Source organism: Scyliorhinus torazame, chromosome 15, assembly GCF_047496885.1.
Source record: "Scyliorhinus torazame isolate Kashiwa2021f chromosome 15, sScyTor2.1, whole genome shotgun sequence".
Taxonomy (NCBI): Eukaryota; Metazoa; Chordata; class Chondrichthyes; order Carcharhiniformes; family Scyliorhinidae; genus Scyliorhinus; species Scyliorhinus torazame.
This window is the reverse complement of record NC_092721.1, coordinates 134857335-134883850: the sequence shown is the minus strand read 5'-3', so window position 1 is coordinate 134883850 and position 26516 is coordinate 134857335. Positions and strand designations below refer to the sequence as shown.

The 26516-nt window shown below is 46.8% G+C and overlaps 1 protein-coding gene across 4 annotated transcripts in view; it reads right to left on the bottom strand.

Annotated features, from left to right (window-relative positions):
• Window positions 1–26516, bottom strand: part of atm (ATM serine/threonine kinase) — a 244812-nt gene that overhangs the window by 150036 nt on the left and 68260 nt on the right. For all 4 annotated transcript variants that reach the window (XR_011935196.1, XM_072476780.1, XM_072476782.1 and 1 more), the window contains exons 23-26: window positions 22155–22275; window positions 9854–10018; window positions 7965–8134; window positions 5337–5589 (exon numbers count right to left, since the gene is read on the bottom strand). Coding sequence is in view for 3 of the 4 variants with exons in the window: in XM_072476780.1 (XP_072332881.1) it covers window positions 5337–5589; window positions 7965–8134; window positions 9854–10018; window positions 22155–22275 (709 nt within the window). In the remaining variant the exon portion in view is untranslated. The remainder of the gene's footprint in view (window positions 1–5336; window positions 5590–7964; window positions 8135–9853; window positions 10019–22154; window positions 22276–26516) is intronic.

Sequence of the window (26516 nt, the reverse complement as noted above, 5' to 3'; positions counted from 1 at the left end):
CGCCAATCGCCTCGGCAAGAATTCAAAGATGGCCGTTAATTCGGTCCGCCGATGAATATACTTTCAAGCACCGACTTAGAACACACATAGAAAGTGTGCATGTTCTTAACCGCCTACCCTTGCAAGAAAGTACCACATGTACTCCAGCACTACAGGAAATCATGGCGTTAAATTTTAGACATTGTGTCAGTCTCGGCAAAGCAGATCAGGAACTGGACCAATTGAGATCCACTTTTGTAGAAAGTGAGACACAAAATATTTATAGGGATGGATAAATGAGCCAGTTTACGAGGAAATGAAACAATTCTTTTATGCAAGAATGAATTGAGTGTCAGGCGGGCTCCATATTCTGGGGAGCAAGAGTAGTTGTTCCTGTACCAGGCAGAGAGCGGTTTCTAACTGAATTACACACCACTCATCCTGACATCTCTAAGATGAAGATGCTTGCCAGGAGTTATGTAGTCTGGTATTGATGCTGATATCAAGAAGCGTGCCAACTGCTACAAAGGTTGCCTGCTACAGCCCCATTGCACCCTTGGGATTGGCAGGCTGGCCATGAATACGAATCCATATTAATTATGTTGGTCTATTTCTGGGCACAATGATTCTGCTTGTGATTGATGCACACTAAATGGATGGACATTTTTGAGCGGAAGTCGCCTACATCGCATACCACCAGAGAAAGATTGCGTCAATGTTTTTCAACTCACAGATTACCTGAAGTATCAATCAACGGAACCATATTCGCAAGTGCTGAGTTCCAAAACGTCACCGCTCTCAATGGTATTAACCACATTAGAGAACTGTGCCTTACCACTCAGCATCAAGTGGACTAGCCGAGAGAGCCATCCAAAACTTTCAAGTCTGGCCTAAAGAAACTGTCAGGAGGAAACTTGGGAGACCAAAATCTCTTAATTTCTCCTTAACTATCGTACCACATGCAACAACGGGAGTTCCACCAGCAGAACTGCTAATGAAACATTGTTTCAGAACAAGACTGAGCCTCGTGTTTTCAAATTTGCCAGAGAGGGTAGAAGCCAGTCAAAGTAATCAAAAAGCAAGGCATGATTCACATTGTACAGCACAATCATTTATGTAAATGAAGCTGTATAAATGAGAATCTTCGGCAGTGAATCAAGTCGGATTCCCAGAATTATTGTCTCTAAGACCAGACCCCTTTCATACCAAGTGGGCATGGAGTGATGGATTGTTTGTAAAGACATGACCGCTTGAGGGGTACAGGGATGCTCCAGCAGTCATTGCTGCCATCAAATGTTTTCGAACTAGTAAGCACCAAAGTACCTGCTCGACCTGCTATCGACTCAACTGATGTCTCTGTGGAAGCAACACAGCAGAGTAAGTGTCACCTGACCTGGGTGACCAATCGGGAGTGTGGAATCACTCTACGGTGAGAGAGGCTCCTGGACAGAGACATTTTGGGAACTAACTACTACCATGTGGTGGGACCTGTACAAATCGGACAGTCTGCATCTGGGTGGGACCGGAACCAATGTTCTCGGGGGGGTGTTTGCTAGTGCAGTTGGGGAGGGTTTAAACTAATGTGGCAGGGGGATGGGAACCGATGTAGGAAGTCAGTGGGGACAGAAACAAAAGGCAGGAAGGGAGAGTGTGTAAAGCATGACCTGAGAAAGCAAGGCAGAGAGCAAGGAAGGTCTACATTAAACTGCATTTATTTCAATGCAAGGGGCCTGACGGGCAAAGCGGATGAACTCAGGGCATGGACGGGCACATGGGACTGGGATATTATAGCTATGACTGAAACATGGCTAAGGGAGGGGCAGGACTGGCAGCTCAATGTTCCGGGGTACAGTTGCTATAGAAAGGATAGAACAGGAGGTAAGAGAGGAGGGGGAGTGGCGTTTTTGATTAGGGAGAACATCACGGCAGTACTTAGAGGGGATATATCCGAGGGTTCGCCCACTGAGTCTATATGGGTGGAACTGAAAAATAAGAAGGGAGAGATCACCTTGGTAGGACTGTACTACAGGCCCCCAAATAGTCAGCGGGAAATTGAGGAGCAAATATGTAAGGAGATTACAGATAGCTGCAAGAATAATAGGGTGGTAGTAGTAGGGGACTTTAACTTTCCCAACATTGACTGGGACAGCCATAGCATTAGGGGCTTGGATGGAGGGAAATTTGTTGAGTGTATTCAGGAGGAATTTCTCATTCAGTATGTGGATGGACCGACTAGAGAGGGGGCAAAACTTGACCTCGTCTTGGGAAATAAGGAAGGGCAAGTGACACAAGTGTTAGTGAGAGATCACTTTGGGACAAGTGACCATAACTCCATCAGTTTTAAGATAGCTAGGGAGAATGATAGGTCTGGCCTAAGAGTTAAAATTCTTAATTGGGGCAAGGCCAATTTTGATGGTATCAGACAGGAACTTGCAGAGGTAGATTGGGGGAGACTGTTGGCAGGCAAAGGGACGGCTGGTAAATGGGAGGCTTTGAAAAATGTGTTAACCAGGGTGCAGGACAAGCACATTCCCTTTAGAGTGAAGGGCAAGGCTGGTAGAAGTAGGGAACCCTGGATGACTCGAGATATTGAGACTCTGGTCAAAAAGAAGGAGGAGGCATATGACGTACATAAGCAACTGGGATCAAGTGGATCCCTTGAAGAGTATAGAGATTGTCGAAATAGAGTTAAGAGGGAAATCAGGAGGGCAAAAAGGGGACATGAAATTGCTTTGGCAAATAATGCAAGGGAGAATCCAAAGAGATTCTACAGATACATAAAGGGGAAAAGAGTAACTAGGGACAGAGTAGGGCCTCTTAAGGATCAACAAGGACATCTATGTGCAGAGCCACAAGAGTTGGGTGAGATCCTGAATGAACATTTCTCATCGGTATTCACGGTGGAGAAAGGCATGGATGTTAGGAAACTAAGGGAAATAAATAGTGATGTCTTGAGAAGTGTGCATATTACAGAGGAGGAGGTGCTGGAAGTCTTAAAGTGCATCAAGGTAGATAAATCCCCGGGACCTGATGAAATGTATCCCAGGATGTTGTGGGAGGCTAGGGAGGAAATTGCGGGTCCCCTAACAGAGATATTTGAATCATCGGCAGCCACAGGTGAGGTGCCTGAAGATTGGAGAGTGGCGAATGTTGTGCCCTTGTTTAAGAAGGGCAGCAGGGAAAAGCCTGGGAACTACAGACCGGTGAGCCTAACGTCTGTAGTAGGTAAGTTGCTAGAAGGTATTCTGAGAGACAGGATCTACAAGCATTTAGAGAGGCAAGGACTGATTCGGGGCAGTCAGCATGGCTTTGTGCGTGGAAAATCATGTCTCACAAATTTGATTGAGTTTTTTGAGGGGGTGACCAAGAAGGTAGATGAGGGCAGTGCAGTAGACGTTGTCTACATGGACTTTAGCAAAGCCTTTGACAAGGTACCGCATGGTAGGTTGTTGCAGAAGGTTAGAGCTCACGGGATCCAGGGTGAGGTTGCCAATTGGATTCAAAATTGGCTAGACGACAGAAGAGAGGGTGGTTGTAGAGGGTTGTTTTTCAAACTGGAGGCCTGTGACCAGTGGTGTGCCTCAGAGATCGGTGCTGGGTCCACTGTTATTTGTGATTTATATTAATGATTTGGATGAGAATTTAGGAGGCATGGTTAGTAAGTTTGCAGATGACACCAAGATTGGTGGCACAGTGGATAGTGAAGAAGGTTATCTAGGATTGCAACGGGATCTTGATCAATTAGGCCAGTGGGCCGACGAATGGCAGATGGAGTTTAATTTAGATAAATGTGAGGTGATGCATTTTGGCAGATCGAATCAGGCCAGGACCTACTCAGTTAATGGTATGGCGTTGGGGAGAGTTATAGAACAAAGAGATCTAGGAGTACAGGTTCATAGCTCCTTGAAGGTGGAGTCGCAGGTGGACAGGGTGGTGAAGAAGGCATTCGGCATGCTTGGTTTCATTGGTCAGAACATTGAATACAGGAGTTGGGACGTCTTGTTGAAGTTGTACAAGACATTGGTACGGCCACACTTGGAATACTGTGTGCAGTTCTGGTCACCCTATTATAGAAAGGATATTATTAAACTGGAAAGAGTGCAGAAAAGATTTACTAGGATGTTGCCGGGACTTGATGGTTTGAATTATAAGGAGAGGCTGGATAGACTGGGACTTTTTTCCTTGGAGCGTAGGAGGCTTAGGGGTGATCTTATAGAGGTCTATAAAATAATGAGGGGCATAGATAAGGTAGATAGTCAACATCTTTTCCCAAAGGTAGGGGAATCTAAAACTAGAGGGCATAGGTTTAAGGTGAGAGGGGAGAGATTCAGAAGGGCCCAGAGGGGCAATTTCTTCACTCAGAGGGTAGTGAGTGTCTGGAATGGGCTGCCAGAGATAGTAGTAGAGGTGGGTACAATTGTGTCTTTTAAAAAACATTTAGATAGTTACATGGGTAAGATGGGTATAGAGGGTTATGGGCCAAGTGCGGGCAACTGGGACTAGCTTAATGGTAAAAACTGGGCGGCATGGACTGGTTGGGCCGAAGGGCCTGTTTCCATGCTGTAAACTTCTATGATTCTATGTGACTGCTGTACAATTCTTATTAATAAATACCTTTTGTGTTCACTAATGAAGTATGTGAAAATACTTATTTACAGTAGAGACTGGAATATGTATCAGGATGCATCCAGCACCCATATGGCGTACAAAGAAGGTGCCAACATTTTTTGGAAGGCAGAGGATGGAGGGAAAGAAAAGTGGCAAGAATAAAATAATTCAAGAGAGGAGGGTGTTCATTCGTAGTGAATAGATGATAAGCTTACAAATTGAAGGAAGCCAAATGAGAGAGAAAATAAATTGCAATGTTGAGGTGTTGGTTGTATCTTAATGTCAACAAAGTGAGGCTGCAGGGATCTGTGCAGAAAGGTGTATTTAGAGTTTTGGACAAAGGAAAAGGAGGAAAAAATTTCGAATTGTTATTTTTTTCCTTTTGACCACAAGCTGAATGGAAAAACTGCTTATAATTCAGCGTTATGAATTATAAACAGTTTTTCCCTTCAGCTTGTGGTCAAAAGGAAAAAAATAACAATTCGAAATTCTCTGCGGATACTGAAAATCCACGGATGAAAAAAAGGGAGGCTTCAAACCTGAGTAAACGTATAATGCACCATGTCAATCGACTAAACCTTCCAGGTCTCCCTGTAGTAGCATCACTGTAAGAAAGACTTGTACTGGCAACAAGAGTATCCAAGCTTCAATTTTTTTAAAAAGTAGTTTGAGCTGACCCATTTCCGGTTCCGTTTAATTGCTAAATGCAGCAAACCCCAAACAAGCTGCAACAATACGGTTAATCTCACCTGCTTCCCTAAGCAATCATCCTCCTTCAACATGTCAAACACCTTTGATGCATTTTCCCTTTGTAGTGCCATATCACTATCAGATCCATTCTTATCTTGATATGCAAAGCATGGCAGGATGTAAGACATGATCTTTGGAAGGCAATCAGCAAGCAATCCTTTCCAGTCCCTCTTAATGCATTCAGCAATTGATTTCACCTCTTCCAAGTTACCTTTAACCATCAGGTGTGGTACAAGAATTTTGTAATAGGACCTAGGACACATCATCAGCAAACGTTAGGTCATCAAATTAGTTTTTATATCAGCAATAAAAATCCATACTAATAAAACAGGCATCCACATTGTCTCTTAGAAAGGTAGGAATTGCCATGTGGGTTATATTATTTTATTTATTTCTTGGCCATGTGTACAGCTCATGTTGTTTGGAGAATTTAGTACTGAATTTGGGACTGAAAGATGAGGAGTGATAGTACTGGAAGGCAGCAAACATTTCCATTCCTCATTCCATCAGTATCAATCACTCTCACCTCAGGTATTTCAGTTAGGTGCATAGTAAAGCTCAATTTACTCTACTCCTTCAACATATATTAGCTCCAACATCAGAAGAACATTTCCCGAGGTAGCAATGTGAATGTTTGCATTCCGCACATCAGCGATCCTGTGATCTCTGTGAGTAAGACAGCAGATTTGGGGTTGTTTTGTGCTGTGAGAAGATGCCCACAAGAAAACCTATACATTCACATAAGTGAATTTATTAGGTCTGACATTATGACTGGTCCAGAAATGTTAATCTATCTTTCTGGTAGACCCTGGTATATATACAGCATTTTATGCTTTTGTTCCCACTTGGCTGAACTGGATTTGTACAAAGTATCAAGTGAAGGAAAAAACATATAATCCTGATTTATTTTTCTTTGATATGTATTTACAAAACGCTAGGAACAACATATACAGTCACTGGCCTATTTATTGCATCTGGTTGAATAGACTTCAATTTTCACATTTCAGATGTAGAATTCAGATATATAATTGAGAGTATTGAAACTGTCAAAGACACCCACAAAATGATAATGCTCAGACTTAAATAATCAATAAAATGATCATTGTTTGGATCTTTATAATTGATGAATGGCAGGTATGAATGGGGCGGCACCGTGGCACAGTTATTAGCTGCCTCACAGCCACAGGAAGCCAGGTTCGAGTCCGACTTTGGGTAACTGTGTAGAGTTTGTAAGTATCTGTGTGGGTTTCCTCCAGGTGCTCCAGTTTCCTCCCACAGTCCAAAGATCTGCAGGTTAGGTGGACTGGCAATGCTAAATTGCCTTTAGTGTCCAAAGGTTAGGTGGGATTACAAGGATAGGGAGAGGGACTGGGCCTAGGTCGGGTGCTCTTTCAGAGGGTCGGTGCAGACTCAATGGGCCAAATGGCCTCCTTCCACACTGTAGGGATTCTATTCTATTCTATGAATGCAAATTAAGCTTGGCCAGAACATGCTAAAGGAAATGCAAATCATTTTGAAGTGATTACAGAAAGTGGAAATAGAGGGGATATCTCCTGGCACCGTGGAGGCAGGGGAGCTGGGAATTTTGCATCAGGAGAATGATTGCTAATTTCCAAATGGCTTTCCATCTCAGAGCCATTTTGCCAGAGGCGGATTCATCAGGAGGATGGCTAACCACAGCAGTTGGAAGCCAACCGAGGTCATTCCAGGCAACTAACTGCAAGATTTTAGCAGGATTGTTACTTAGCGTGGCACCTGTGCACCGCTGTATGAATCAGCATCATGTCGCATCAGATGAGGCAGCCACACAGCAAAAGATTGGAACTGCATGTAATTTCAAGATACTTTAATGCATACAGGTAACACATGGCAAGGTTGATGTGTTGCCATGTCAGAGACTTGCCATGGTGTCAAAATATCATGTAAGCTTATATTTCACATGGTGCTCCAACTGATGCAATGGCAACTGCACCTCTGATAAATGATGGTAGTTCCATTGCAACTCTGACCTTCCTGTTGCTTGCGCCTCATAAACCTCTCACTGGTGAGAGTGAAGACTGCCAGCTACACTTGCAATGGGAAACGCTGTATCCACCCCCTGCCTCCTGAGGTCTTAATTGGACAATGAGTGGGCAGTAAGTGCAGAGATGGCTTATTACTTGATTACCTACCATAATATTAAACCAGATGGTCCACTGCGGCAACGATTAGGGTTGCAACCTAGAAATGGTCACATTTCCCAAATATTTTCAAAGTCGGGAAGATTCAGCCCAAAACATTCCACACATTAGGCAAGGGGATCCTTGGTACAGTAGATGGCATTGCATTCCTCAATCTGACATTTTAAAATATTAAACAAGGACAGCTTTTCATTGAACAAATTCTTCTTTACATTATTGGATGCTAACTTGCCCCTTTTATAAAAGATGCAGTGAAAATTTACAATATTGCTGATCATGAGAGAGATTAAAGTAATGCTTTTGCTTCTCATGCCAATAATCAGTTATTTCAGGAACATTCAGCACATATTGACTGCAACCTCTATTAAATGTGTTCAGGTACCTAAAGATAAAAACCTTCACAGTAACCTACTGTATGACTTGGAGAGAAGGTAACATTCCATTTACCTGCAAAATTCTTCCAGATTGGAACAGTTCAACAGGACATAAGGAAAAGTTGGCAAGTTGTAGCCCGAATCAGCCATTTTCAGCCATTCATGGATAAGGTAATCCAAATGGGAAACCATGAAGCTTTCCAAACTACGATACTTCAGACACTTCGATACAGTCTCAAGAATCTAATTAAAGTTGGAGTAGGCCATGTAATGATGTTACATATATCATGCAAACAACATGAAGTTACGGCAACAAGTCATAACCCAAGATTGGAATGTTCGATTGCAAAACGTTGGTTGCCATAAATTAATTATGCAATTCCAGGAATTGGTTGTTTATGTACTATCGAACAGAAAACATTTTGTTCAGTTCCATTTTGATTTGAAATTACTATTTTTTACTTTAGTTTAAAAACATAAAATTGCCAGTATAAAAAATGCACTTAATGCAAAGACTTACATACGTTCAGGCAAACTTTCTACAAGGGAAGCAGAGAGGGAGGTCGAGGAGGGGCAAGGTGGTGGACGGCTGAAGAGTCATGGTGGTATGCTACAACAATGTGCTTGGCATCAATGCGCCACAATCATCCATGGCAGCACAGGGGATCGCTGTATCCCTCGAGACTATCAAATCAGGGGGAGTTGGCAGTGGCCATTTTTACATAGAAAATAGGAGCAGGAGTAGGCCATTTATTATGATCAATGATGGTCATCCAACTCAGTAACCTGTTCCCGCTTTCCCCCCCATCATAAGTTTTCTTTTGGCTGGTAGGGGGTTGAGTCCAGGCCTGTCATGGTGTGAGGTTCGCGTGTAGGATGGTTGGAAGTCACAAGGAGTGGAGTTGAGGAGAGGGGTCCTTCTCTCTAGCGCTTCAGCAATGAGGTGAGATGCTATCCTGATTCACTCATTAACCAGAGGCTGGTTTTCCAATTTGGGTTTTGGTGCTGAGTGAAGATTAATTTGGGTATCTGGTGTCATAGTGAGGGGTCATTACTTTATTTTGGTGGGGAAGAATTTGCTGTGTTGAGCCTTTTTGGGGGTATTGATTGTTGTAGAGTCGTGCTATGATGGGCTTTACTGGAAGGATTTGGTGCGTTTTTTTTGGGGGGGGGGGGGGGGGAGATTTAGAACTGTAATCAGAGAGTTTTTTTTGAGTGATTAGTACTGGATTCACTACAATGGTGAGGGGATTTAGTGCTATGGCAAAAGGTTGTTGGGTGTTGTGATGGGGTGCTCTTTGGTGGGGGGGGGTTAATGCTGTGGGGGCGAGGGGAGTTAATGCTGTGACAGGGTGGTTTAGTATTGAGCCGTGCTTCTACTTCGGAGTTAAATTGCTGAGGTGGTAGGCTAGTGAGGAGGCTTAATTTAATTTACTGAGGCGATGACTCGATCAAGACGGATTAGTGGCTTTGCTGGGTTTTTCCAGTGGGCACCAGAATTGGGTGACTGACTGCAAGGACTTATGGACTGTCTCTCCATGCCTGTAACTTTTTCTCCCTGACTGTAAGCGCCAAGAACACAGTGGTCATAGGACATGGTATTATATCTCTGCCCTGATCATACTCAGTAACACCCTGCTGGAAGTGGTTGGCCAATTCTTCTACCACAGATACACAGTGACAAGACAACCTGTCTCTTGATTGCAGAAGCTGATATGCGCATCGGGGAAAACGGTTCACACCTTTTGCCGACTTAAGACATTTGCATGGATCACATTTTCACAAAAACAGTTTTGAAAAGGCACTCAATGAAAACAAATGTGCTGTCTTGACAGCTGAACAGGTTCAATACGATGAGAGGGTTGTGCCCTAATACTAGAAAACAGATTCAAATGAGAAAGTAAGCATCACCACACAATCGTCTACAGTAAAAAGACAGCAACAAGTTGATCTCATAGTTACTTTTTTAACAAGTGTAGGATCCAGTTTGTTCTCCTTTAACGACTGGCAAATTGCAAATAAGGCCTGCTTTTCACAAATGGGACTACAGCACATGATCAATGAAATCACTGTAAGCAACGTAGCTCTTCTGTTGCATTTCTCATCCTGGAGTTCCTCCGCACTATTCTGAGGAAAAATCACAAAGTTTAAACAAGGAGACATAAAAGTGAAAGGCAAAGTTGCCATAGTCCCAGATGGCTGTACGCTGCTTTCCCTATTGAGGAGGAGAGCAGACTGGTGGTGATTTAACCCGAGGATCACCACACCTCAGGCGAGATTGAGGCCTTCATGAATAACCTCAGCCGGTACGGGAATTGAACCCGTGCTGCTGGCCTTGCTCTGCACCACGAACCGGTTGTCTAGCCAACTGAGCTAAACAAAGCTTTAACAAAGAATTATGCAGGCTCAAAATGTTAGCTCACTTTTCTCTGAGATTGTCCTGTATTTTCTGTTTTTGTTTCAGATTCCAGCATCCGCAGTAATTTGTTTTTACATAAGTCACAGAAAGAAGTGGACACCAATCTAAAGGAGGAGATATTTGGAGAGGTGACCAAATGCTTGGTCAATGACCTGCGTTTTAAGGTGCCGTAAAAAGAAGAGATGGAAGTGGACAGGCAGGCTGGGGAAGCACAAAATCCTGGAGTCAGAGGAACGGAAAGTTTGAATGGGAAAACTGTAGCACGGAGGAAAGTTACATAGATAGGGAAAAACTAGGTCATGGAGGCAGAAAAATACGAGGATGCAGATTCACTGTTAAATCTAATTATAGGCCACTGAAGATAGGAATGAGGGCAAGGGAGATCTGCCGTTGGAGGGAGGGGGTGAAGGAAAGAGAAAACTCTGATGCTATTAACACATTGGAATGTTTGGTTGGAAGAGAATGAAAATTACTACTCGAGGATGATCTAACCGGTTTGGTCAGCTTGATTGCTAAAAATGTGGTGTGGTACTTCCTTTACACATTAAAGCACCATCTGAGATATCAAGTTTTCTGGCCTTCTAAATGCAGGCGTCAAGACACAGGGCTGGATTCTCCGTTTTGGGGACTATGTCCCCATGCCGTCGTAAAAGCTGTGGCCTTTCACGTCAGAAAAACTGGCGTGAAAAGGCCATATTCATAGCCCTGCAGAGGGCCAGCAGGGATCCGTCGGGAAGCTCGCATCTCAGCTGCAGATACGAGCCCCCACACTTCCAGGTCAGAGGCCGCGCATGCGCACGGTGGTTGCCTCCAGCGGCCATGACGTGCTCCATGGTGGACTCAGAACGTGGAGCTGGACCTCCTATATATTGCCCCCGATCGGCCACACCCAACCCTGACCGCCCGCCCAAAAATAGCCCGGTCCCGTATGAGGCTCCCCGACCTCTGATCGGCCTGCCCCTGACCATGGCGGCCACGGACTGAGTCCGCAGCCACCACGAGTATCCCCAATGACAGGACCACATTAGATCCACGCCGACGGGACTTCGGCTGGTCGGGGGTGGAGAATGGTGGGGTGGGCCTCCAGCAATGGCCACAGGTAGGGGATACACGGTGCGGCATACTCTCGGAGTACACCGCTTTTCGGGACCCGGAAAAGTGAGGAACCGGCACCGGTCCCGATTTGATGCACGGAAGTGGATTCTCTGCCCCGGCGCCGGATGCGATTTCGGCGCTGGGGTGCGGAGAATCCAGCCCACAATCTATGGTTGCAGATAGGAAATCAAGTGTACTCTTCATTTGAAGTGGGTTTGGAGTATAAAAGAACAATTGGATCAGACAGTGCCTCTGTTGAGAGGGAAGGTATAATTATAATGCAAAACATTTTCATCAGCATTTCCATTGTAAAGATGGAGTTAGGAATTAATTACAGACAATGATAAGTGCTACCAGCTTCAGACTTTTTGTTGTATTGTGGATTATATAAAATGCTGTTTAATAATTTGAAATCTTTTCAATTAACCATGGAATTTTGTTTTCAAAATTGATCTAAAAAAAAAAAAAATCTCTCCAACGTTCTCCTTTTGCCCTTCCCATGGAGGCATTCACACTTTAGTCGAAAACATACAACTATTCATGAGCACAGTGAGTCTTGGCAGGCTTTGCAACTGCAAGGGGGTGTCATACCTCACCGTAATTCTGCCCTCACTTGATGTTCACATATGCACATTCCTTGCTGAGGCCAAATGTAGTAGTGCTTCAATTACCACCCAAGGTCAGCTCAGCTAACTTCAGAGACTGGAAAAAAGCTGAGGCTTTCCTGGTCAGTAAAGTACAGCCACTAACAGAATAAAGATAACCCAGAAAAATATAGTTTTTTTACAGTGAGATGCTGAGAACAGAAATGGCGTATCTGGCAGCACAGTGGTTTTTTTACACATTTCAGTAAAGTAGACTATAGTCAAGTAGACTATGCAGCAAAAACCCCCACAGCAATGAAAACGTCATAGAATCATAAAATCCCTATAGTGCAGACAGAGACCAATCAGCCCATTGAGTCTGCACCTCCCCTCCCCTCTGAAAGTGCACTCCACCCAAGCCCACTTCTCCACCCAACCCAATAACCCCTTAACCTAACGTACACATCGGTTGATACTAAGAGCCAATTAACCATGGCCAATCCACCTAACCGACACACCTTTGGACTGTGGGAGGAAACCGGAGCACCCAGAGGAAACCCACGTTGACATGGGGGGAAAGTGCAAACTTCACACAGTCACCCAGGTACGGCATTGAACCTGGGTCCCTGGCACAGTGAGGGAGCAGTGCTAACCACTGTGCCACCGTGCTGCCCCCAAGAAGAAAAGCAAAGATCATGTGCTGAATCTTCTAAGGGGTGGCAGTCACCATCCAGATTGCCACTCTGTACCTATTTTTCTATCTTACACTGGAGTTTTACATTTCTTGCCCAGATTTTCAAACCAGGCCTGCTGAAAACCGTGGAGCGTAGCTGCTGCTAAAATCCTTCAGTACATGTAGGAGCATTTCGGAAAACAAAGCCACACTCCCATTTTATGTCACTAGCTGTTGAATTCTGGAAAATTTAAATGACCCTGTGTTTAAAAGCACTTTGACAAGCTAGGAAGGAAGGTGTGTGATAAGGGGCAGGATCGATTGGGTGGCATTGGGGAGGTGGAAGGTTAGTTAGGTGGTGGAATCAGGGGTGGGAGGGTAGTCAGACAGTAAATCTTTGAATTTACAGTGCAGAAGGAGGCCCTTGGAAAGAGCAGCGTACATAAACCCAGCTCTCCACCCTATCCTTGTAACCCCATCTAACCTTTTGGACATTAAGGGGCAATTTAGCTTGGCCAATCCACCCAACCTGCATATCTTTGGACTGTGGGAGGAAATCGGAGCACCCAGAGGAAACCCACGCAGACACGGGAAGAAAGTGCAAACTCCACACTGACAGTCACCCGAGGCCGGAATTGAACCTGGGTCCCAGCAGCAGTGCCAACCACTGTGCCATCATGCCGCCCCTAGTCAGGATGGTTAGTAGCATAGCTACCCAGGAATTAGAACTAGTTTTAATATGTTTCTGGTGTAGCCACCTGGGTTGGCCACTTCCCGACTTAAAATGGAGAACCGCAAAGGCTGAAGGGAAATTTAGCCAACACAGGCAAAGACTAGCAAATACAGAAATCATGTGTATTGATACTTGCAAAAACCAGACAGCACTGAAACCAGCAGACATCTGCATAGTAATGAGCGATTCCCAGGCACAATTGATACACTTCAGGTGAATAAGGCCAAGCCAGACTCCTCGGCGCCAGCAGGAGCCAAGACAAAGGAAGGCCAACGGACATTTAGGGACCACCCAGCGATCAGGGAACAACTCCAGTATTGGAGAAATCGATCCAATCATTTGGAACCAGGTATGGGGTCCGCACCGAAGGGCGGGAAGCCCCTGGGGACTATAAAGTAGAGCCCCCAAGTTCAAATCGATCTTCTTGGCAGGGTCACTCAACAACGCGAATCAACCCCCGAGAGTGAACTGCCCAGCTGCCGCAACAACCAAATAAGTCTCCAGTCAACGCTCGCTACGAGATAGACGCTCCCAGCTACAAGTCCATACCAGCTTTTGAATCCTGCAGACTCAGGATCTGAATGAAAGGCCATTTGTTCCCCTGACCTGGTGGGCCAATTCCAAAGCTAAGTATAGGCCTTTTAGTGATAGAAATAGTCTAGAAAGTAGAGTTATATGCATAAGTAGTGACTTACTGTATATAATAAATGTGTTTTGATTTGAATCTTACTAATTGGTGTGTTGAGTTATTGATCAGTACTTGAACTTGAACCTTGTGGCGGTAGCATAAAGATACCTGGCGACTCTAGAGCAAAGGTTAAACAAACAGAGCAAATTACGAATTAAGAGCCAACCAAAAGTTAGCAACATATCACTGGCGACATCCTGACAGGGCCCGACTTAGAAGTGGCTTAACCACTCCGGGAAAACCCCAAAATTTGAATTAGAATCCAAATGGGAACAGAAAAACCACAAGTGTTCAAGCAGTTCTGATCAATCCTCATAATTCGGGAAGTGTGTTAATGCATGCGTAACTAACAGGGCTATAAGGTAAAACTGATAGATTTTTGTTGCGAAAAAACTGTCGGGGGTTTGTATTCCGGAAAATAGCGAAAGCCGTACCCGTAATTACAGCACCGCCTTAGTACCCCTCGTTCCAAATTTTAAGAGAGTATTTCGAGAGGAAAGATGGCTATGCAACGCCTCATGAATCCTGAAGAATTTGTGGTCGCAGCGACCAGCAGTATAGTAGGTCAGTGTCCCGTTTGGAAAGAAGAGATCAGGAAATATCTCAAAGGGAAAGGATGGCCCCTTTGGAGTGAGTTCTGTGACAATGAGGAAACAGGACCTGGGAGTATAGGACATACTTGGTGGGAGAACCTGTCAGAAATCCATAAGAAAAGCTTGCAAGCCGATGGCAATCGTGTCCTGTCTGGCACAATTGCGAGGACGCTCCGCAAAGAGATAGAAGGAATACATCGAATGAGCAAGGTCGATGTAAGTACGGTAGCCTTGTGGATAGTACAATTGCTTCACAGCTCCAGGGTCCCAGGTTCGATTCCAGCTTGGGTCACTGTCTGTGTGGAGTTTGCACATCCTCCCCGTGTGTGCGTGGGTTTCCTCCGGGTGCTCCGGTTTCCTCCCACAGTCCAAAGATGTGCGGGTTAGGTGGATTGGCCATGATAAATTGCCCTTAGTGTCCAAAATTGCCCTTAGTGTTGGGTGGGGTTACTGGGTTATGAGGATAGGGTGGCGGTGTTGACCTTGGGTAGGGTGCTCTTTCCAAGAGCTGGTGCAGACTCGATGGGCCGAATGGCCTCCTTCTGCACTGTAAATTCTATGATAATCTATGATAAGTGAGGTTGAAAAAGAGAATATAGAATTAAGAAGGAAGTTAGCAGCAAAGGACAGAGAGGTGGATGATACCAAGTGGGTACACCACTCTTGTCTGGCGCACCGAAGCAGCTTCCAGACACAGTACGAAAAGGCCTATCAGGACACGCAACGTGCAGTCCTGGTAAGAGAGGAAACAGAGAAACAGGTAGAGGCATTGCAAAGGCAGTGTAGCGACCTGAAAGCAGCATTACGAGCACTCCATGCTGCCACCACGGAGCAGAAATAAAGCTCATTAGATCACGCAAAGTGCCGGAAGCAGATTGCAGAGCTGCAGTCTTTGCTTTCAGTTTAGAATTGATCCCAAGCACCTTTGGATCCCAGTTAGATGCAGAAGACGGCCCGGATTGGGAAGAATTAAATGAGACGGCGCATAGATATGTTCAGGGAACATGTGTGCAAGGAAAGCCCCAGAAAAGCGCCCCAACCCCCACAGAGCAGATAGTTTCGGCACCAATGAACCTAGTAACCACCCACCACACAGTCACATCGGAAGGAGACACGGAATTCCTGTACACGACCCCCTTAACTGTGACCCAATTACGGGGCGCGTGCGAGAAAATCACACTGTTCCTCCCACCACAGACCCCCACCACTTCTTTGCCAGAGTAAAGCAGCAGTCGACCATGTACGCCTGGACGAGCGTGAGCAAGTGAAGCTCATAGTTTTGAATTTAGACCTTTCGGCCGTAGCAGCCCTTCCCGACCCACAGAATGTAGGAGGAGGCACCCTTGCAGAGATGCACGCGGGGATCCTAGACGCGATCGGTTACAACAGAGGTGACCCAGTAGAAGGCCTGAATAAGTGCAGGCAGAAAAAGACAGAACACCCCACAGCGTTTGCTGGACGTCTGTGGATTCCTTTTACAGCCGTTTTTGGAAACTTAGACCGTGCCCATTTGTCCCAAGACAGTATGGCCAAATGGACCCGCACCCTTATCTCCCATACCACAGAGGCAGGAAAAAAGGCCTGTACCAACTATGACCCCTCAGAAGAAGCGCACAATGAAAAGTGGGTTTTAAAAAGACTGTCCCGCACCTGGGAGCAATCTGTCCAAAACAAACCCGCAATTAGGAAACCCGAAGAACAGCAGGCAGAGGCAGATATTCAAGCAGTTAAAACGCACCAGAACCCCGCATGGGTAAATGATGGAAATAGCCCACAGCAGCTTAAACCCCAGGAATGCTACAATTGTGGACAGTTATGACATTACGCACGAGAATGTCAAGCCCCCCTGAAACAGCAACGGAATCAGCCCACCAATGCCCCCCGAACCAGCAATGACACCAACAGCCCCGACCCCCCACCCAGCGATCGATACCCAAGGGAACAATGCACCAGAGATCCTGCTCCACCTTATGTGCCCCAGGGGTCATGTTACAACTGTGGGTAGCAAGGAAACTTCGCCCGTAATTGCAGGAGACCCCCACCACCAGCTAGACTAGCCCCCAGATATGAAAGAGAACACCACCCACAGCAGCTACAAGGTCCCAGCTGCCCCATGAAAACTGTGAGCACTTATCCACCATTTCTCCTGGCAGGGACACCTCAGCAAGGCCACTTCATTTTTGTTTCACTCCTCTCCTTCCTCTCTTCTTCGGCCACACTACACTGCCTCCATATGCTAGTTACACCCCAGTCCAAATGTGATTTACGATGTCCTTTCTGATGGAACCTGCAGCATGTTGTTCACTGTTGTTTGTTAGTGTTTTTGTTAAGTGTTGTTTGTACGGCCCCACGCCATATTTGTCGGCAGAAACCTGTGAAAACGTGCCAGCACGCTTATCGGCAGAAACCACTGAAAGCTTGTCATAACTGCTCTTCTGGTTCGAAGGTAGAACCTTTACAGCAACCCCCACGATGACTACATTTTTGCCCGTTCTCGTCGGTTGCTCAGGCAGTGGAGAAACGGCATTGGTCTCCGCCCTGCCTGAGGGCCCCCCCTCTGGTCAGCTACGCTCGGGTAGAGCACACGCGGCATCGGTCACCGTCCTACCTGGGGATTCCATCCAAATCTTACTCGTCGCGGCCCATATGCACCTCATTTCGGGACTTTTGGTTCAAAAATTTGTTTGTTTTCCGGCAACCCTGAGGATGCCATCCCTATGCTATTTACATCCTCATAAATTTGGATGGTAAATCGCACAGACTGCGAGACGGCTTGCACTGTTTCAGTATTTTTAAAAACATTTTTTTTATAAAATATTTTTATTCTCCTCCTTTTTCACATTTTCTCCCACATTTACACCCATCAACAATAAACAATAATCAGCAAGATATGTCAATCCCCATAATAACAACGATCCCATCCGCCCACCAACCCCCAAACATCAGGCCGCATGTTTACATAAACAAATGACAAAAAGGAATCAGGGATTACCCGTAGTCACCCTTAATCTACACAGTCCCCCTCCCCCCCACCCACCCCCCCCAACTAATGTTCGATGTTATCCAGTTCTTGAAAGTGCATAATAAATAGTGCCCATGATTTGTGGAACCCCTCCGAGCTTCCCCTCAGTTCGAACTTAACCTTCTCAAGGGTCAAGTATTCCAACAGGTCCCCCCGCCACGCCAGGGCACTGGGTGGAGAGGCTGCTCTCCATCCCAGCAGGATCCGCCTTCGGGCGATCAACTAGGTGAAGGCTATGATATCTGCCTCCGCTCCCGTTTCCAACCCTGGCTGGTCCGACACCCCGAATATGGCCTCCTGAGGACCCGGGTACAGTTTCACACGCACCACCTTGGAAATTACCCGAAACACCTCCTTCCAGTACTCCCCTAGCTTTGGACAGGACCAAAACATATGAACGTGATTCGCGGCCCCCCCCCGCAACGCTCACACGCATCCTCTACTCCTTCAAAAAAATCGGCTCATCCTCGCCCTCGTGAGGTGTGCTCTATATACCACCTTCAGCTGTATCAGCCCCAACCTCGCACACGAGGTGGAGGCATTCACTCTCCGGAGCACCTCACACCAGACCCCCTCCTCTATAACCTCTCCCAGCTCTTCCTCCCACTTTGCTTTGATCCCTTCCAATGGTGCCTTATCCTCTTCTAGAACAGCTCCGTACACAGCTGACACTGCCCCCTTCTCTAGTCCCCTTGTCGTCAACACCTCCTCCAGCAATGTGGAGGCCGGTTCCTCTGGGAAGCTCTGTATCTCCTTCCTGGCAAAATCCCGAACCTGCATGTACCTAAACACTTCTCCCTGCTCTAGCCCATACTTCGCTTCCAGCTCCCTCAATCCTGCAAACCGACCCCGAAGAAACAAATCTTTTAGCGTCTTAATCACCTTCTCTTCCCATTTCCGAAAACTTCTATCACACCTCCCTGGCTCAAATCTGTGGTTCCCCCGAATCGGCATTTCCCTTGACCCTAAACCCAACCCGAAGTGTTGCCGAAACTGCCTCCAGATTTTCAATGAAGCTATTATTACCGGACTCCCTGAATATTTCCCCGGAGCTATCGGGAGCGGCGCTGTTGCAAGTGCCTTCAGCCCCGACCCCCTGCACAAACTCTCCTCCATTCTGACCCACTGAGAATCAACCCCTCTGACCCAGCTCCGCACTTTCTCCACGTTCGCCGCCCAGTAGTAGTACAACAGGTTCGGGAGACCCAAACCCCCTGCCTGCCTTCCCCTCTGTAGCAGCATCTTTCTCACTCTGGCCACCTTCCCTCCCCATATGAATGAGGTAAGCCTTCCCTCAATCTCCCTGAAAAAAGACTTTGGCAGGAAAATCGGTAGGCATTGAAAAATAAACAGGAATCGCGGCAACACATTCATTTTAACCGCCTGTACCCGACCCGCCAGTGACAGAGGAAGGTCATCCCACCTTGCCAGATCGGCTTTCACTCTCCCCGCCAAACTAGTGATGTTGTACCTGCGAAGCCTCCCCCACTCCCGGGCAACCTGCACCCCCAGATACCTAAAATGAGTCCCTGCTCTACGGAATGGCAGCTCCCCCACCCCTGCCCCCACCCCCGGCCAAGACACCACAAAGTACTCACTCTTGTCCAGGTTCAACTTGCACCACGAGAAAGACCCAAATACCCGCAGTAGCTCCAATATTCCTCCTATCGACGCACTCGGCTCTGACACATACAGCAGCAAGTCGCCGGCATATAAGGACACCCTATGCTCTATCCCCCCCCGCACTATTCCTTTCCATGCTCCCGAACGTCTCAATGCGATGGCCAACGGCTCAATCGCAAGTGCAAACAGCAGGGGGGACATGGGACATCCCTGTCTCGTCCCACGGTAGAGAGAAAAGTATCTCGAACTGATATTATTTGTGCGGACACTCGCCTTCGGTTCCTTATATAATAGCTTTACCCAGTTCACAAACCTTGATCCAATCCCAAACCGCTCCAGCACTGCCATCAGGTACCCCCATTCTACCCGATCAAACGCCTTCTCGGCGTCCAATGCCACAACTACCTCTGCTCCTTTCTTTCCGCCGGTGCCATAACAACACTGTTTCAGTATTTTTAAGTGCGTCTTGTCCTGAATATTCGGTTTTTTAAAAAAACGACGGAGTCACACATGGTGACAAATTGTAAAGGGGAATTGGCACTAAAGGACAGACATACTAACAGACGAGACATTAACCAAGATAGTAACAGAAACTATGCTTGATCCCACAGAACTCCAGAAGCCCCAAGGAAAGAAAAGAGAAGAACAATGAGGACATCCTCCGTGTTGATCACCACCATTATAATGTGTATTCGGTTGCACGCGAACCTCCTGACCCCAACCCCCCCTCGGCCGTTAATGATTCACTTCCCCATAGCACCCAGAGCCCAGTAACAGGCAGCACCACACCATCATGGTGTGATAAGCTCAAAACATGGTACTCCCTTTCCTACGTAGTCGAATCCCTATTAGCATTGGCGATAGTCTGCAGCATCGTGCAGACTATCCACGTGAGGAAATGGCGAAGGAGAGCCTACCGCGCTAGCACCCCGGTATACAGAATGAGATCCCCTATTTTCGGTTTTCACCAGACCCCCGAACCCCTTGGACTACAATAAAGACCATTTGTGTTGCATCTTTTGTAAATAAAGAAATGGAAATATTGTACACCCCTGTGCTTGACTGCCAAGCCAGGAGAAAAATGTGAATGCTGCTATTATTTTGTATTGTTTCGGAAGTTAATATGAATGAGTGTTTTAGTGAGTGTAGTTTATTGAGGACAGTTAGCGGTACCGTTTTTTTTGGTGTTGTAATACATGTCCCTGTCTGACATAGCGCCATTTAGAAATTGTTAGTTAAAGTTTTAACTGCATAGTTATGGTCAGTGTAGAGGCCATGGAAGAGTGCTCACTGGGTCAGGGAATGAAGACAACGCAGTGATGTGATCCTTCACGCTTCACGTGAGGGATCACAAGGAGAGGTTGTAGCCACCTGGGTTGGCCACTTCCTGACTTAAAATGGAGAACCGCAAAGGCTGAAGGGAAATTCAGCCAACACAGGCAAAGACTAGCAAATACAGAAATCATGTGTATTGAAACCTGTAAGAAACCAGACAGCACTGAAACCAGCAGACATCTGCATAGTAATGAGCGATTCCCAGGCATAATTGATACACTTCAGGTGAATAAGGCCAAGCCAGACTCCTCGGCGCCAGCAGGAGCCAAGACAAAGGAAGGCCAACGGACATTTAGGGACCGCCCAGCGATCAGGGAACAACTCCAGTATTGGAGAAATCGATCCAAGTGATCAGAACGCAGTCCAATCATTTGCAACCAGGTACAGGGTCCGCCCCAAAGGGCAGGAAGCCCCTGGGGACTATAAAGTAGAGCCCCCAAGTTCAAATCGGTCTTCTTGTCAGGGGCACTCAACAACGCGAATCAACCCATGAGAATGAACTGCCCAGCTGTTGCACCAACCAAGTAAGTCTCCAGTCAACGCTCGCTACGAGATAGGCGCTCCTAGCTACAAGTCCATACCAACTTTTGAATCCTGCAGACTCAGGACCTGAACGAAAGGCCATTTGTTCCCCTGACCTGGTGGGCCAATTCCGAAGCTAAGTATAGGCCTTTTAGTGATAGAAATAATCTAGAAAGTAGAGTTATATGCATAAGTAGTGACTTACTGTATATAATAAATGTGTTTTGATTTGAATCTTACTAATTGATGTGTTGAGTTATTGATCAGTACTTGAACTTGAACCTTGTGGCGGTATCATAAAGATACCTGGCGAGTCTAGAGCAAAGGTTAAACAAACAGAGCAAATTACGAATTAAGAGCCAACCAAAAGTTAGCAACACTGGCTTTTCCTGGGTAACTATTTTGCTCAGTAAGTTGGAACCCTCCAAAGTCTCTGATTTAAATTAGATTTTTGGGAGGATGCCAGACACAGGTAATTGTCCAACAAACGTACCCATCCAATTCCCATGCTGCCCTTTCATGGGGCCTCCCAGAAGCCTGCCAGCACATCTTCTAGGATATGACCTCTGAAAAACTAAAGATCTGGGCCGATATATTTATTTTAATGGTAGGTAACGTCAGGGCTCAGAATCACAACGATGGTCCATATTTCAGAAAGATAAGCTCAATGGTACTGAATCAAATTAATTTATAACAGTGTGGTTTCATCTGAAAAAAAATATTGCGTGAGTCAATTGAGTGAAATAAATGTATTTGAGTTGGGGGGGTGGGGGAAAGATGCAACAGGAGATGGAACATGAGCCAATAGAAAATGGCAGACGGAGGGGACAGAAAAGGAAGATACTACTTCTCCAAATACGATCAACTGACCTTTCCTTCAAGTTTAGCAAGGACACACATGAAATAAACCAGGCAATAGTAAAAGATGAGTATGTACAATGCTTGAAAACATATTGAAAGAAAGAAATGACAATACCTGAAACCTCATTCCAGCTTGCACCTTCATATACACATTTTCAAAGGCTTTCTGCTGCAATTTCACAGGAATGGCTTTTAGCTGTACAGATTGATCCTGTATCTGGACTTCTTGGAATAGTCTGTAGAGAAATGAATTGTTCAAACTGAATGATCACATTTCATGAAATGTCATGATCAGAATGCTAGTCATGTTTTTGCTAGAAGTCCCAGGTCCCAAATCACTAAATGGACACTAATGATAGAAACAGAAAGTAACAAAGTATAAATCAATAACTGCAGATTTAGAATCCTGGGGCTGGATTCTCCGCTTGCGGGATTTTCTGTTACGCCAACAGCGCACCCACACCCGGGAATTTCCTGATGGCGTGGGGCTTCCCACAATGGAAAACCCCATCGGCCGGCTGGCAGGACGGAGGATCGCGCTGTCGGCGGTGCCATGCCGCACCAGAAAACCTGAGGCGGGATGGAGAATCCCGCCCTGGATCTTTCACCTTTGTGATTTCAGATTGAATACTTCCTAGACAAATGGAATAAAAGTCACCTCGTTCAGCCAACATCGGCAACATCTTCCATTTGTACAGCACCTTTATTGTGATAAAAATGTCCGAAGGTGCTTCACAGGAGCATTATAGAACATAGAACGATACAGCACAGTACAGGCCCTTCGGCCCACGATGTTGCACCGAAACAAAAGCCATCTAACCTACACTATGCCATTATCATCCATATGCTTATCCAATAAACATTTAAATGCCCTCAATGTTGGCGAGTTCACTACTGTTGCCGGTAGGGCATTCCACGGCCTCACCACACTTTGCGTAAAGAACCTACCTCTGACCTCTGTCCTATATCTATTACCCCTCAGTTTAAAGCTATGTCCCCTCGTGCCAGCCATTCCCATCCGCGGGAGAAGGCTCTCACTGTCCACCTTATCCAACCCCCTGATCATTTTGTATGCCTCTATTAAGTCTCCTCTTAACCTTCTTCTCTCCAACGAAAACAACCTCAAGTCCATCAGCCTTTCCTCATAAGATTTTCCCTCCATACCAGGCAACATCCTGGTAAATCTCCTCTGCACCCGCTCCAAAGCCTCCACGTCCTTCCTATAATGCGGTGACCAGAACTGTACGCAATACTCCAAATGCGGCCGTACCAGAGTTTTGTACAGCTGCAACACGACCTCCTGACTCCGGAACTCAATCCCTCTACCAATAAAGGCCAACACTCCATAGGCCTTCTTCACAACCCTATCAACCTGGGTGGCAACTTTCAGGGATCTATGTACATGGACACCTAGATCCCTCTGCTCATCCACACTTTCAAGAACTTTACCATTAGCCAAATATTCCGCATTCCTGTTATTCCTCCCAAAGTGAATCACCTCACACTTCTCTACATTAAACTCCATTTGCCACCTCTCAGCCCAGCTCTGCAGCTTATCTATGTCCCTCTGTAACCTGCTACATCCTTCCTCACTGTCGACAACACCACCGACTTTAGTGCCATCTGCAAATTTACTCACCCACCCTTCTGCGCCTTCCTCTAGGTCATTGATAAAAATGACAAACAGCAACGGCCCCAGAACAGATCCTTGTGGTACGCCACTTGTAACTGAACTCCATTCTGAACATTTCCCATCAACCACCACCCTCTGTCTTCTTTCAGCTAGCCAATTTCTGATCCATATCTCTAAATCACCCTCAATCCCCAGCCTCCGTATTTTCTGCAATAGCCTACCGTGGGGAACCTTATCAAACGCTTTACTGAAATCCATATACACCACATCAACTGCTCTACCCTCGTCTACCTGTTCAGTCACCTTCTCAAAGAACTCGATAAGGTTTGTGAGGCATGACCTACCCTTTACAAAGCCATGCTGACTATCCCTGATCAGGGGCGAAATTCTCCCCCAACGGCGCGATGTCCGCCGACTGGCGCCCAAATCGGCGCCAATCAGACGGGCATTGCGCCGCCCCAAAGGTGCGCAATGCTCCGCACCTTTGGGGGCCGAGCCCCAACATTGAGGGGCTAGGCCGGCGCTGGAGGGATTTCCGCCCCGCCAGCTGGCGGAAATGCCATTTGTTGCCCCGCCAGCTGGCGCGGAAATGCGGCGCATGCGCGGGAGCATCAGCGGCCGCTGACAGTTTCCCGGCGCATGCGCGGGAACGTCAGCGGCCGCTGACAGTTTCCCGTGCATGCGCAGTGGAGAGAGTCACTTCCGCCTCCGCCATGGTGGAGGCCATGGCGGAGGCGGAAGGGAAAGAGTGCACCCACGGCACAGGCCCGCCCGCGGATCGGTGGGCCCTGATCGCGGGCCAGACCACCGTGGGGGCACCCCCCGGGGTCAGATTGCCCCGCGCCCCCCCCAGGACCCCGGAGCCCGCCCACACCACCTGGTCCCGCCGGTAAATACCAGGTTTAATTTACGCCAGCGGGACAGGCAATTTCTGGGCGGGACTTTGGCCCATCCCGGCCGGAGAATTGAGCGGGGGGTCCTGCCAATCGGCGCGGCCCGATTCCCGCCCCCGCCCAATCTCCGGTACCGGAGACTTCGGCGGGGACGAGATTCACGGCGGCCAACGGCCATTCTCTGACCCGGCGGGGGGTCGGAGAATGACGCCCCTGATTATTCCTATCTAGATGATTATAAATCTCGTCTATTATAATCCCCTCCAAGCCTTTACCCACTACAGACGTGAGGCTCACCGGTCTATAGTTGCCGGGGTTGTCTCTGCTCCCCTTTTTGAACAACGGGACCACATTTGCTATCCTCCAGTCCTCTGGCACTATTCCTGTAGCCAATGATGACATAAAAATCAAAGCCAAAGGTCCAGCAATCTCTTCCCTGGCCTCCCAGAGAATCAGAGGATAAATCCCATCAGGCCCCGGGGACTTATCTATTTTCAGCCTGTCCAGAATTGCCAACACCTCTTCCCTACGTACCTCAATGCCATCTATTCTAATAGCCTGGGTCTCAGCATTCACTTCCACAATATTATCTTTTTCCTGAGTGAATACTGACGAAAAATATTCATTTAGTATCTCGCCTATCTCTTCAGACTCCACACACAACTTCCCATCCCTGTCCTTGACTGGTCCTACTCTTACCCTAGTCATTCGCTTATTCCTGACATACCTATAGAAAGCTTTTGGGTTTTCCTTGATCCTACCTGCCAAATACTTCTCATGTCCCCTCCTTGCTCGTCTTAGCTCTCTCTTTAGATCCTTCCTCGCTACCTTGTAACTATCCATCGCCCCAACTGAAACTTCACACCTCATCTTCACATAGGCCTCCTTCTTCCTCTTAACAAGAGATTCCACTTCTTTGGTAAACCACGGTTCCCTCGCTCTACGCCTTCCTCCCTGCCTGACCGGTACATACTTATCAAGAACACGCAGTAGCTGATCCTTGAACAATCTCCACTTATCCAGTGTGCCCAACACTTGCAGTCTACTTCTCCAACCTATCCCCCCCAAGTCACGTTTAATGGCATCATAATTGCCCTTCCCCCAGCTATAACTCTTGCCCTGCGGTGTATACTTATCCCTTTCCATCACTAGCGTAAACGTCACCGAATTGTGGTCACTGTCCCCAAAGTGCTCTCCTACCTCCAAATCCAACACCTGGCCAGGTTCATTACCCAAAACCAAATCCAACGTGGCCTCGCCTCTTGTTGGCCTGTCAACATATTGTGTCAGGAAACCCTCCTGCACACACTGTACAAAAAACGACCCATCTAATGTACTCGAACTATATCTTTTCCAGTCAATATTTGGAAAGTTAAAGTCTCCCATAATAACTACCCTGTTACTTTCGCTCTTATCCAGGATCATCCTCGCCATCCTTTCCTCTACATCCCTAGAACTATTTGGAGGCCTATAGAAGACTCCCAACAGGGTGACCTCTCCTTTCCTGTTTCTAACCTCAGCCCATACTACCTCGGAAGATGAGTCCCCATCTAGCATCCTCTCCGCCACCGTAATACTGCTCTTGACTAGCAGTGCCACACCTCCCCCTCTTTTGCCTCCTTCTCTGAGCTTACTAAAACACCTAAACCCCGGAACCTGCAACATCCATTCCTGTCCCTGCTCTATCCATGTCTCCGAAATGGCCACAACATCAAAGTCCCGGGTACCAACCCATGCTGCCAGTTCCCCTACCTTATTTCGTATACTCCTGGCATTGGAGTAGACACACTTCAAACCACCTACCTGCACACTGGCCCCCTCCTGCGACGTCAAATCTGTGCTCCTGACCTCTACACTCTCATTCTCCCTTACCCTAAAACTACAATCCAGGTTCCCATACCCCTGCTGCATCAGTTTAAACCCCCCCCTTTGTTATAAAACAAAGAATGAC